A 13478-nucleotide genomic window follows, 5' to 3' on the forward strand; every position below is an offset into this window, starting at 1 on the left:
TCAATAAAACCTGAAAAATAAAAAGGAGGCAGATTTAATATATGTGTATGTGAGTGTACATGCATATATATTACATATACATCCACAATGATATGTAAAGAACACCAAAATATACTTTCAGTGAAAAAAACACATATTAAGCAATGTGTATGGTACACTTTCATTTGTAGTTAGAGAGTAAAAAAAGGGACATACATATACATGTATGAACTTTGCATGTAAAGACGATTTCTTAACAGTGATTACTTCTTGAGAAGAGGCCTACAAAGGATAGCATAGAGGGGTACTGATGTTTCACTGTATACCTCTCTGTATTATTTGAATTTTTAGGCACTTTTTTTAGTACTTCTATTACTTTTTCGATAGAAGGTTTTTACTTTAAATATTAACACAAATTTGCTGTAATAATTGTTCTACCTAAATGGGTAGTTTCTAAGGACCCTATCAAATTTATTCTCTGCAATGGTTTTTAACTTTACCCTTCAATCATAGATCTCATAATTTCATTGTAAATCTTCTTCCACCAAAAATTATAAAAATTTTGTAAATAATATAATAAAATCTAGCCAATTAAGGATCTCAATGAATGCTATTTTATTTCACAATCAGTTCCTTTTTTCAACATTAGAAATCTTTCATTTCTCCAACTTCAATAATAAGCCTAATAAGGACTTAATATTTTTAATAAATATGGTTTACCATGCTAAAAATACTTTTGACACATGAAAGGTTTAAAAACATGATTTAGACTCTGATTCAGATTTCAGAACTGAGAGGGGCCTCAGAATCATTTAATTCTGCAAACAAAGCAAACAAAATCTGGGCATTAAGAGGGCTGCACAACATCAGAACAGGGCAAAAGCCGAGCTGAGCTCCTGCTCTGACCTCCATTACTCTGTCCTCATTAGCTTTTTTTTTTTTTTTTTTAAGAAACAAAGCAGGTAGGTGAGGCAAAGGTAGGCCTTCTGGATTTGGGTTTCTGGAGGGTGAAAGGGCAAAAAAACATTTAGAGCAGAGACCTAGCCACTAGAGTAAGGTATGGCAAGGAAAGAAACAGGAAAAAGAATCTACCTGGCCAACACTACACAGCTCAATTCTCATTCTGAATAAACTAGGAAGGGTAAGGGAAGACAAAGCTGAATCAATTCTTACTTTTGAAAATGATTTACAGTGGAAGACAATATTATTTTTTTATCAACAAGAAACAATACCTACTTGAGGGCAGCTCTAGGGCCAAGGGAATTTGAATGCCAATCTGTTACAAGAAAAACTATCAAAAGAAAAAGAAGTCTATTCAAGCTTCCTTTTAGAGCTCTATGATATTCAGGCTACTCAAATCATTCCCCCAAATCCTCAGAAATTTCTAAAAAGGGAGAGAAAGCCTTATTAACAGTTTCATTTTATTTTTCTGACAAGGTAATTCACTCTGTGCCAATTTAATGTTAAAACAGAGTTGGATTTTTTAACATATTAAATGTGTGCCCTACAGCTTACTGGAGTATTTTTAATAATTATGTGTATGCTATTACATTTATGATCTTTTCATAAAACTTAATAGATAACTTCCCATTTAGTGATTAAGGATTCTTATGATAGTTAGCAATTCATGATATTTGCTTTATGACAGACTGTTGACCATATCTCTGACTAATCTGCTACTGCATCCTGAGATCAGGAATGCAACCCCAGCTGTAAGGCTTTCTTATGAGGGACAGGACAGAATCGGTGCCTTTACCTTCAGCTGCTACTGGAGGACAGTTCCAGGCCCAGTAAACAATGGTGCAGTTTGGCAGTCATTAACAGAAACTGCAAACTGGGGGAATCGCTAATGAAGTTGCTAACAAAGAACCACTGATATTCAATCAGTGATCCTCAAGAGTGGTGCAGGGACCCCTAAAGGTCTCTGAGACACTTTCGGGAGTTTGCAAGGTCAGAACTACTTTATAATACAATATTATTTGTTATTTTCACTCACTGTCATGAATGTACGATGGAGCTTTCCAAAGGCTATATAACATGTGATATTATATAACGAAACATGTCAATATTTGGAAAGTGTGCCTAATGCAATGAACGAACATTTTCCAAATAATGAACATTTTCCAAATGACTAATCCATGATATTACAAAATCATTCATGGGTAAAACATTCATTCAAAGGAGACCGATGGATTTTAAGGCGACAGAGTGCAAAAAATTCTTCGATATGGTTTTAGATTCCACATTGCAACAAACCTTTGACAACACCACTTACTAAGTTTTCATGTAGTATCAAAGAATATCCAGTTATCTGAAAAGCTTTTAAATATTCCTCCATTTTCTAACTCCTATAGACATCTGTGTGAGGCTGAATTTTCTTTTATTTATCAACCGTAACAACATATTGCAACAGATTGAATGCAGAAGCAGCTATGAGGACCCAGCTGTCCTCTATTAAGTATGACACTGAAGAAACTTGCAAATATATATCAATAAAATGATGCCACTCTTGTCGCAATTTATTTTGGGTTTAGAAAATAGATATTTTTCATTAAAAGATTTCATGATACCATTTAGTGAGTTGTTTATTATTTATTTTAAATAAAGAAATATTTTTGAATGTTCTCAATTTTAATTTCTAATATGGTAAATATCAATAGGTATAGCCATATAAACAAAAGCTCCTGTGGTAATGGTGGGGGAGATCTGCAATAATTTTTATGAGTATAAAAGGGTCTTCAGACCAAAAAATTTGAGAATCGCTGCATTATATAACTAACAATATTTTACTGCTGCAAATGTTAGCTCTTTAAGTTTTTTGCAGCTTTTTTACAATTTGTTGCAGTTTTATTTAAATATTAATATATATAGCTATTAATATTAAAATAAACATATTTAACTGGGGCTGCTACTTTGATAGGACCCTACTCAATAAAGTTATTGAAGTAAAAGCCTAAATGAAGGTATAAAGCCAACGCTAAATAAAGAAATAAACATGTAGTCTGATTTAGCTGTCTGTACCTTTGTACAGAGCTCAACAAATTTCACCCTACCAAGCAGCTCTTCATTCCCGGTATATGGCCCAGGATCCGGCAGACCACGTGGCACAAGGTTGGTGAAAAACAACTGCTGTGGGTGAATGATTGTTCCTACTCGTATTTTAAAAGGTTGTTTGTCTAACCATGTGTCCCCTTCTAAACCACTGTACGCTTAAATTATTCAGACTATGCATTCTGTCACTTCCATCAACTATAACAAAATAAACTTGTATCCAACTTACAGAGGGTACGAGGGAAGTTTTTCACAGCTCAACTATTTAGAGGTAACCTTGAAGAGTGCTTTTTTTTCCCTCCCATAGGAAGAAAATGTAACACAAGGGGAATAAGAATTGTGGCCTGAAATCCTTTCTGGGATAAGGCAATCTATAAACAAACGAAGTTGCCTGTCACAAACTCCAGCTTAAGGACATATTCCTAAAATAAAAAGCTACACCACGCAAAAACAAAAATCACTGTACAGACAGTCATCCTTAGTAAAGAATAGCACAAAACTTAAAGACAGCAATACTGGGATTTTACTGCAATTTCAAGGGACACTCGGGGCTTTCTCAGGTTTTAGTTAATTTGCAAAGTGAAACACCACAATTGAGCTCCTAGATTCCTCCCTTACCCTTAAAGTCAGTGGTACTGAGTCTGAAGAAAAAAGATTAACTGAGTGTTAAATAAAATTTGAAAAACTGAATGAGGCATGAAAACAAAAGTTAAATTTCACACTAAATTAAGACACTCAGTAAATATTTCGAATTCTGGATTGATTACTGAGATTATGAAAGATAATTTTCTTTCAAAAAGAAAACTTTAGGAAGTATGAAAACTTTAGGAAGTATGAAAAGGTAAGCTAAAAAGTAGAGAATAATTACCCTCAGGTGGGTTGCAGAGGCTCCTCCATTCATAAGAGAGCTAGTTTGATATGACAGCTGACTTGAGATTGATTTGAGAGTAGGCTCATAATAACATATTAAATGTTGATTCCAATATAATTTACAACAGAAATGAAGCAGTTTACATCTCCCAAACAAACTTTGAGGCTTGGAGCTAATAAACTCAACATTCCTGAAACTTGGGAGTAAACTTCTAAAGCTAAGCCATTCCTTTATGTACATTAAATAGTCATAACCCCTTGTGAAAATGATTTTTGCAATAAAAATTAGTTTGATATTTGAAAATAAAAGTTCAAAAGTAATCTTCTCATCCAGAAAGAACTGAGACTATTTACAGTTGCTCCAAACAAGATGAAATATTTAGGTATAAATCTAACAAAACCTGTTTAGATCTGAATCCGGAAAATTAAAAAATGATGATGAAAGAAATCAAAGATGACCTAAGTAAATTGAGAAATATACTGTGTTCAAGAATAGAAAGATTCAACATAATAAGGATGTCAATTCTCTACAAATTGATCCATGTTTAATGCAATTCTTACCAAAATCTCAGGAAGGTGTTGGTAGACAGAGACAAGTTTATTCTAAAGTTCACTTGGAAAGGCAGAGGACCCAGAGTAGCTAAAATAGGTAAAATTTTAAAGACAAAGCATAACATGAGATGAATCCCTCTATCATAATCATATATATACGGTTTACTATGTAGCCTGTAATGAGGAGAGTGTGGTATCGGCAGAGGGATAGGCACATACATCAGTAGAATAAAGAATCCAGAAATAGACCCACAAAAATATGCCCAACTGATTTTTGACAAAGGTGCCAGATTCAGTGGAGGAAGAACAGCCTTTTCAACAAATGGTACTAGAGCAACTGGGCACTAAAAGGTGGAAAAAAAAAAAAAAAAAAAAGAACCTCGACCTAAACCTCACAACTTACACAAAAATTAACTCAAAATGAATCACGGACTTTAAAATAAAACATAAAACCATAAAGCTTTTGGATAAAAATACAGTAGAAAATCTTTGGAGCTACAAAGGGTGCCAGGGATAGCAAAGAATTCTTAACTTGACACTAAAAAGCACAATCCATGGAAGAAAAATCTGATAAACTGGACCACATCAAAATTTAAAACCTTTCTTCTGAAAGACCCTGTGAAGAGGATGAAAAGACAAGCTACAAACTGGGAGAAAATATTTGCAAACCACGTATCTGACAAAGAACCTGCATTTAGTATATATATAAAGAACTATCAAAAATCAACAGTAAAAGCACAAACAATCCAATTAGAAATATAGGCAAAAAACAAACAAAATGAATAGGATCTTCTGATGGCAAATAAGCATATAAAAAGATGTTTAACATCATTAGCCATTAGGAATAATGCAAGTTAAAGCCAAGAGATAGTGCTAAAAACCTGTAAGAATGGCTAAAATTTTAAAAAGTGATAACACCAAATGCTGGCAAGGATGTGGAGAAAGTGGATCACTTATACATCGCTGGTAAAAATGTAAAATGGTACTGCTGCTCTACAGAAGAGAAAGGCGGTTTCTTACAAAACCTGTGCTTATCGTACAATCCATCAAGTATACTTTCACGCATATATTCCAGAGAAATGAAAATTTATGTTCACTCAAAAATCTGTACATGAATGGTCATAACAGCTTTATTAGGTAATAGCTAAAAACTGCAAACAATCCAGATGCCCTTCAACAGGATATACCATAACACTCTGTTGTATATCCATGCCATGGAATACTACTTGGGAATAAAAAAAGGAACAAGTTATAGATATATGCAACAACTTGGATGGAGCTCAAGGGAAAAAGTGAAATCTGCCAACCACAAAAGGTTAAATACTGTATGATTCCAGTATTTATATTACATTCTTAAAATGATGAAATTATAGAAATGGTGAACAGATCAGTGGATGCCACAGATCAGAGAGCTGGGGAAGGCAGGAAGGTAACTGTGCCTGTAAGTTGGTAACACAAGTTCCCTGTGATGGAACTGTTCTGCATCTTGACCACGGTGATGGTCACATGAATCTACACGTGATAAAATTGCATAGAACTAAATACACACACACACACACACACACACACACACAAACAAGTCCAGGTAAAACTGGTGAAATCTGAATAAGGTTGATGAGTTGTATCAATGTATTACTACCAATTTCCTAACTGCAATATTATATTCTAGGTATGCTATATGTTACCACTGGGGAAACTGGATGAAGAGTATATGCGATCTCTCTACATAATGTTGTTAAAACTTCATGTCAACCTACAATTAACCAAAAATAAAGTTTTTTAAAATTTCTTAACTCCACTAAGAAAAAAAAGTAAGAATTAAGGACACTATACAGTTAACAAGTATTTCAAAGACTTATCGTCACAGATGACTGATTTTCATGCTCTCAAGTGGGGAGCCACATAATTCAACTCCATCTACAACTCAGAAACCACAGACTTATTCCATTTTTCCTCTCTTCCTTCTTTCTCTTCCCTCCTCTACCACTCCATCAACCCCCTTCATAACTGGCTATAAGAGAGAACTGCAGTATGTGTATATGTGTGTGTGTGTGCGCGTGTGTGTACTGCAACTCCGTGTTCTCTCTAGTTTTATACAAACACGCACAGAGGTGTGGGTTGTTTTCAACCATACTTATTAATTAGCATTCTGTGCTCTTGGTTCCTAATTTTAAAATCCATTATGTGGCACATTTTATACTTCCCTTTAAAAATAATTAAAGTGTCAGCTATTTGTTTATGACACTAGCTGCTTCCAACCCTACCCCCACCCCACTACATAGGTAAATGGTCCTTAAAAAAAAAGTTTTCATATGTTGTTCTGAAGTTCGAGTTGATCACTGGTGGAAACTATACAATAAGATATCTTCTGTGCACTGAAACAGAAGTTAATGATTGCTAATTTTGGAGAATAAGCTAGGCACTTCTTCTGGTCACTGATATACACTCCATTTAATAAGCCACTGTCTCTGGGCATGGCATTGGTAGGTTGAGCCTGGCATATTATACAGACTAAGAAGTACTATTATCATACCATGTACTAAAAACATCTAATTAATACACTGCAGAAAGCTAGTTTATTTATAGTTCTGACTTGCCCTTGCTCAGAGAGCTCTCACAGCAGGCATTATTCTCATACTTTTTCCCTACCTTTGCTTTCCAAACTACTTTGTCAAGTCTAAGTAATTCTAAGCCCTGACTCAGGGCTTCTGTTTGATACATACACACACACACACACACACACACACACACACACACACACACATCAAATCAAATAGTGTATTTTCCGCAAGTGACTAAGATCCATGGAATTAAACATCCACTGAAATGTGGTGCGGTGTGTGTGTGTGTGTATATATCTCACAGGTAGCATCTAACATAAGTTTTCCATATAACAGTCATGGGGTAGTACTCTTTTCCTCTCTAATTATAAGAAAAAAATACTTTTATACGATCTGCTGTATTCTCAGACTATTACCTCAACGTCATTCCACCCACCTCTCACATCAGTTTTTTGGGGAAGTAGAGGCACACCCTGTCCCAAAATATATCTTTCACAAATGTTCAAAGAAATAAAAACAGAAAGTATTATTCATGTGGCATTTCTTACACAATGGCCCCAAAATGTCAAGTTTTCTACACTACAGCTCTTATAGTATCATTTTCAATTTTAGAGAAACAATCACATAATCAAATAGTATATGTCCCCCAAATGGCTAAGATCCATGGAATTAAATATCCATTAACATGTGGCCCATTAATGCATACAATCTTTTACATCTTGCTCTTAAAGATAAAATCTTAAGTTTCTCCTAATCTCTTACTCAGAAAGATAATACCAAAAAAATAGTTTTCATTTCCAAGCAATGTGGAACTGCAATAAGCAGTCTTAAAAGAGCACATTAAATGCCCAAGGAAGAATAACACAAAACAGCACAATTAGAAACTGTAGAAATTTTACCTTAATTCTTCTCTCGGTGTCATCTAATTTTAACTCTGCTGAAACGAGTTTCTTTGCTAAATCATTTCGTTCAGGTAGGTGTCTAGCTTCAGAGATCTTTTTCAGCTTCTGTAAGGAAAATTTTGTCCTAAAGAGTTCACCTTCTGCATCTTTCACCTTTTTCTCAGTTGCCCGTTCTTTCTCTTGAGATTTTCTTAAGTGTTCTTTGAGCGCTGTAATCTCATTGTTATGACGAGCAATAAGTTGTGAGATTTCATTCTCTGTATCTTCAAACTTATTCAGGGCTTTCTCCTGCCTATACTGAAGACTTTTCAAAGCCTTATTTTCTTTCAGCAGCTCAGCTAACTTGACCTGGAGTTCAGTTACTTCATTCTGCAATTCATTGATTTTTAGCAGTCTTGCAGAAAGAACCCGTTTTGTAACAAGATCAGTATCTTTCCGAAGTGGCACCCTACTGAGGCTCTGGGAGCGAAATCCCACTCGGACTCCCCTTCTGTTTGGTAGACCCTTAGGGCTTGGTTTCCTAGGGACTAAAAAAGAAACAGTAATAATGTAAAGTGAAAGCTGTACCAGATGTAGTATTATTTACTCATCCTAACACAAGTGGATCCACAACATTCTTTTGTTATTTTGTTTCCTTAAAAAATGATTTTACAACATTTAATTAAATATCAGGTTTTACTTAGAGCTCTTAATATAATGGTTTTATTAAGAAAGGTTTGAAATCTTTTAAGAAAGTTCAAGAATCATATTCTGATCCAGCCAAATAATATCCCCATAGTTTATAGGGAATTATTTTACCATTTTTAACTTTACAGATAAGATAGCCAGCCAGCATTTGAACACAGGCACCATCAGCACTAGCATGGTGCCTAATAAATACTGTACAAAATACTGTGATATTCAAGTCGTTTGTGCCAAGATATTTGGGATCATTATTTAAAATGTGGAAATGTATGAGTTTTTAAAAATTAGTTAGAAATCTTTATTTGGGGAAAGAGGATGACAGCAAGAAGATTTGGGACTCAGGTTTACCACTTAATAAATCCTTGAGCAATTCAACTTAAACCTTTTCCAGGTCTATTTTCCCTACCCACAGAATGAAGGTAACAACTCATTTGTTGTTGTGAGGATTAACAGAAGTTTGCATGTAAAACAGAGAGTTCTCCACAAATATTCTCTGTCAGTGACAAAAACTTAATCCCAGGTATCAGTGATTGGAAACAGAAAACACTTTAGCAGCACAGGTGTGATTCTAAATGCTTTCTCAGAGGCTTTCTTTTGTGTGATGTTCGAATCAAAAACATCTGGCATAATTTAAGAACAAGATAAACAAAAAAACTCCACCCTAAAAAACACGAGCATGTGAAATCTTTAAAGTTAATTGATACACATTAATCACAATATTTCACAAAAATTTGGAATGTTATTATTTTTTTTTTACTATAAATTCATTAAACTTAAGCCTCAATATACTGATCACCTGCCCTTTAAAGAGGCATCTGGAAGTCTGCCTCACTTGAGAATAACGAACTTTAACCTCCAAGGTGACTGCGTTTTTTCAAGAAGGAAATGCATTCCAGAGGGAAAAAAAATGAAGAAAAACTAGAAAATCCAATGTTTCCCTACCCATTTTACCAGCCATGGATATCCTGATTTCATTATGTAAACAAGGGTAAGAGTAATATTTACAATTTAACACTATAAAGTTTCATTAAAGAGATGGAAGTTTTATAGAAGCTATTTTGAATGTGTAACTGATTTGGGATTCCAGCTCTATAAATGCTTGAATATATGAAAGGAAGTGGTAATAAAAAGAAATGAGGGAAAACCTACTAGTAACTCTGAAACTATGCTATCCAATATAGTAGTCACTAGCCACATGTGCCTACTAAGAAACTTGAAATGTGGGTGGTCCAAACTGAGATACCCCGTTAAGTGTGAAATACATACCAGATTTCAAACACTTAGTTTAAAAAAAAAAGGAATGCAAAATATTCCACACACTATGTTTTATATTAACTATATTTAGAAATGATAATATTTTGGATATGTTGGAATAAATAAAATATATTATTAAAATTAATTCCACCTGCTTTTCTTTTTAAATGTGGCAGTAAAAAATTGCATATGTGGCTTTCATTTGTGACTTGCATTATATTTCCATTGGAGAGATTGCTCCAATTTTAAATTGGAGCACCCATCATTTCAATTCTCTTTCTTTCCTAACATACTGAATTAACAGAGTTTTAGTATCTATATGCTATTATAGAATATGTATTCAGCTCTTGGAGTGACAGAAACTGTATACATAAAAATGACTGTACATAAGGATAAATGTTAATCATTCCAAATCTCTGATTTTTATGTATAAAATTATATTGCTCAGCAAACAAGACTTCATACAAATGGAAACTTAATTTGAAAAGTTAAAGCCTAGATATTATATGAATCAGGATAAAAATTTTCCACTAATATTTTATTCAACAATTTAGCCAGACAGAAAGGGCTTCCACAACCAACTTTTGACCTCCTAAAAACCTGAACATTGATTTTTAGCATATTCTATTAGTACATCTACAAAGTACACTTAACCAGAACTCAAAAATATTTCTCAGTGTTCATCTACTGCTTTCATTTTTAAAACTATCAAGATGAAATACAGGACTAATAAGAGTCAGAACAAAGATGACTTATTATTGTGTATATCATTCTTCATCTCCCCCTTGTTAAGTCACCACCAAAAAGAGGGTGGGCAAATAACTGCTTTTTTTCCTTCCGTGTTAAAATTACGGTATGACTCATTTAAAAAACATGTAACAAAGATAAACTATGCATCTACCAAAAACTCAGTGTTTATATTACTGATAAAACAAGAAATAGAATAAGTATGTAATATGTAATACACAAAGATGTATAAACTAATTATTAAATTTTATTATCATATAACTTCTGATAGAGCACAAATTTTACTTTTAAAAATAATAAAGCATGCTGAAAATTTAAAAGGAGGAAGGAAGAGTATGTTATCAAACATGAAATTCCACAAATTCAAGTGTTAAAGATGCTTTTTAAATCACATTTGTTCTTTCCTTAATTTAGTCTACACTGATGATTGTGACTTAAACCAAAAGGAATTAACTTAGTGTTCAAGGAAAGTTATCAGTCTGGTTATGTCGTTTGATCTAAGGTAGACAAATTACCACAGATTTTAATTCAAAAGATAATGCAAAGCAAAAAACAGTATAAGTCAGATTGAAGACAATAACTGAAATTTTTCTGGGTGATATTAGAACTGTTTCTCATAGCTTTTTCTCAATTATCTTCTTAAATAAGATAAGGCGTAAGAAGTTCTGACTCCTTAATTGGGTAGTCTCCTAAACTGCTTCTGGGTAATGAGTGAAAAATTAAAGTATTCTTGCCAGTAATTCCCGAGGTATGTAAATGATTTCTTGGGAATAAATAGTCATTTTCTAAGGTTCAAACCTAAGGTCTGTTTGTTCTTAATTATATAGCAAAAGTTTAATATCAGATCATGCTCTCAGCCACAAAATCAAAACAAGAAAACTGCACTGAGACAGATTTGGAGGAAGAGACTAAGAAACCTGCAGCATTGTACTTGCAGGACAAACAAACAGACAAACAGAAGAAGAAAATGCACCCAAATTGTTAAAAGTATCAACATCCCTGGGAAGCTAGATCAGGGATCCATGAGAGGGCTGCTTTCAAAAGGAACATACATTCTTTGCAGATTTTAAAAAAGCAAATGTTACTTTTCAAAGTAAAAATCTGTAAAGGCAAATTTAATCAAACTCCTGATTAAAACTTTTCAATAGCTAACTATTCTCCTGTACAGAAACAGTCAATATCTTAACACAAGATTCCAGGTGTTTCATTGTCTTGCCCCTGTTTTCCTTTTCATCTCCCAAACTTACCACTCCCTGCCTTGCAGTCTTACCATCCTAAGCTACTGCTGTTATATTGTGCTGTATTTATTAATGTATATTATAAAACCTCATTTACCTTAGCTTACTTTTCTATGATATACTCATAGTCCTTACATATTTTGTTACTAAGTACATCAGGGTTTTCTTGACCAGCGATTTATTAAGATGAAGAAGAGATTTCTAGAACATTATCTAGTCAAATATATAATAACTAGTTCCAGACTACTAACATTTTAATAAGAAAAATTATTTCTAATGATTTATGTTGTTTCCATTATAACACAGCTTAACAGAAAACAGACTGGTGGACCCAAGTCCCAAATTCCAATTCTAGGCTGAATTTGAACTTTTGTAATAAGTAGGGAAAGTAATTTTACTCAATCTATAAAAATGCCCCTTAACCACTTTATATCAATGCTTTTCACTACTTTTTGAAATTGAAGATAAAGGAAGGTCCACATGTTTTGTGATTTTTTTTTTTTTTTTTTTTTTTTGCCTTTACAGTACCTCACAAACTCCAAGATAATCATTTATTTAGGAACAAGAGAAAACAAAATGAGATGCCTCAGTTATGGTTCTTTCTTTGGTATACCGTATGACTTTGAATATAACAAAGGATAATACACAGTACCATAAGCAACATTTATAAAAATATATCCTATTCTAAATGTAAATCATCCCATTTCCATGCACATATCCATATACATATTAATAGAAGAGTTTCATTCATACATGTTTTCCTTAAGCATTCAAAATGAATATTCTAGATCTACTGGACTTTTTTAAAGGATGCTTACCTTGATGATGCACTTGGCTGTCTGAAATTTGATTTTTAGGATTTTTTCCCTTAATACTTGCAGGTGAGGAGGGATGGACCGGCGATGACAGGCCAGAAGACTGTGGTGTAGCTCCAAAGTCAGATGAAGAGTAAGAGTAATATTGTCTGCCTGCCTTACTTTCTTCACCAGTATCTGGACTTCTTTCTCTTTCCCCCATGGCTTTGAAAAATGGCCTCTACTCACATAATTTCACGGATTCTTTTCTTCAGAAAAATCCATGGCAATCCTGAAGAGCATTTTTTAGAGTCTTCAGATCCTGGGGATAATATTCATGTATGTGCAATTTGTTTTCTCTCTGTTATCTGTGGTCCACAATTCACAGGAGGGACCAGAAAATACACTTTTTCCCCTACAATTAAGGAAGGGGGAAGGAAACTCATCATATTTCATGAAATAGATTTCTACAGTTAATTACAATGAAATATACTAAAAGCAAAATAATATACTGCTTATAATTTTTAAAAGAGGCTGTAATTTAATTCATCTATATTTTCACACAGTTGTTTACAGTATTTGGAGAAAAGACAAACTGTCATAGCCTAGATAGAGAACATGTAAAGTACCTGGCATATACTTGCTTCTGAATAAATGTTAACTGCATTTGACTCCCTTGAATCTTAAGATTTAAAATAAACACAAGTGCTGATTTTTAACAGGTGAATTATGATCAAATCACCAATTTCTTTCTTTTTTGGGGGGTGGGGTGGGGTGTGGGGGGATGGTGGTAAAGGACAAGACTGCTAACAAAACCAAAGAAAAATATCTAAAATTGCATAAAAA

The 13478-nt window shown here is 33.7% G+C and overlaps 1 protein-coding gene across 1 annotated transcript in view; it reads right to left on the reverse strand.

Moving 5' to 3' along the window:
• LCA5 (lebercilin LCA5) overlaps positions 1–13043 on the reverse strand; it is a 57826-nt gene extending 44783 nt beyond the window's left edge. Inside the window, 2 exon segments of the mRNA XM_060114706.1 lie at positions 7913–8442; positions 12657–13043. Of these exon segments, the coding sequence (XP_059970689.1) occupies positions 7913–8442; positions 12657–12855 (729 nt within the window). The 5' untranslated portion in view covers positions 12856–13043.
• Positions 13044–13478: the final 435 nt, after the last annotated feature.

The sequence above is a fragment of the Mesoplodon densirostris genome, chromosome 12, assembly GCF_025265405.1.
Source record: "Mesoplodon densirostris isolate mMesDen1 chromosome 12, mMesDen1 primary haplotype, whole genome shotgun sequence".
NCBI lineage: Eukaryota > Metazoa > Chordata > Mammalia > Artiodactyla > Ziphiidae > Mesoplodon > Mesoplodon densirostris.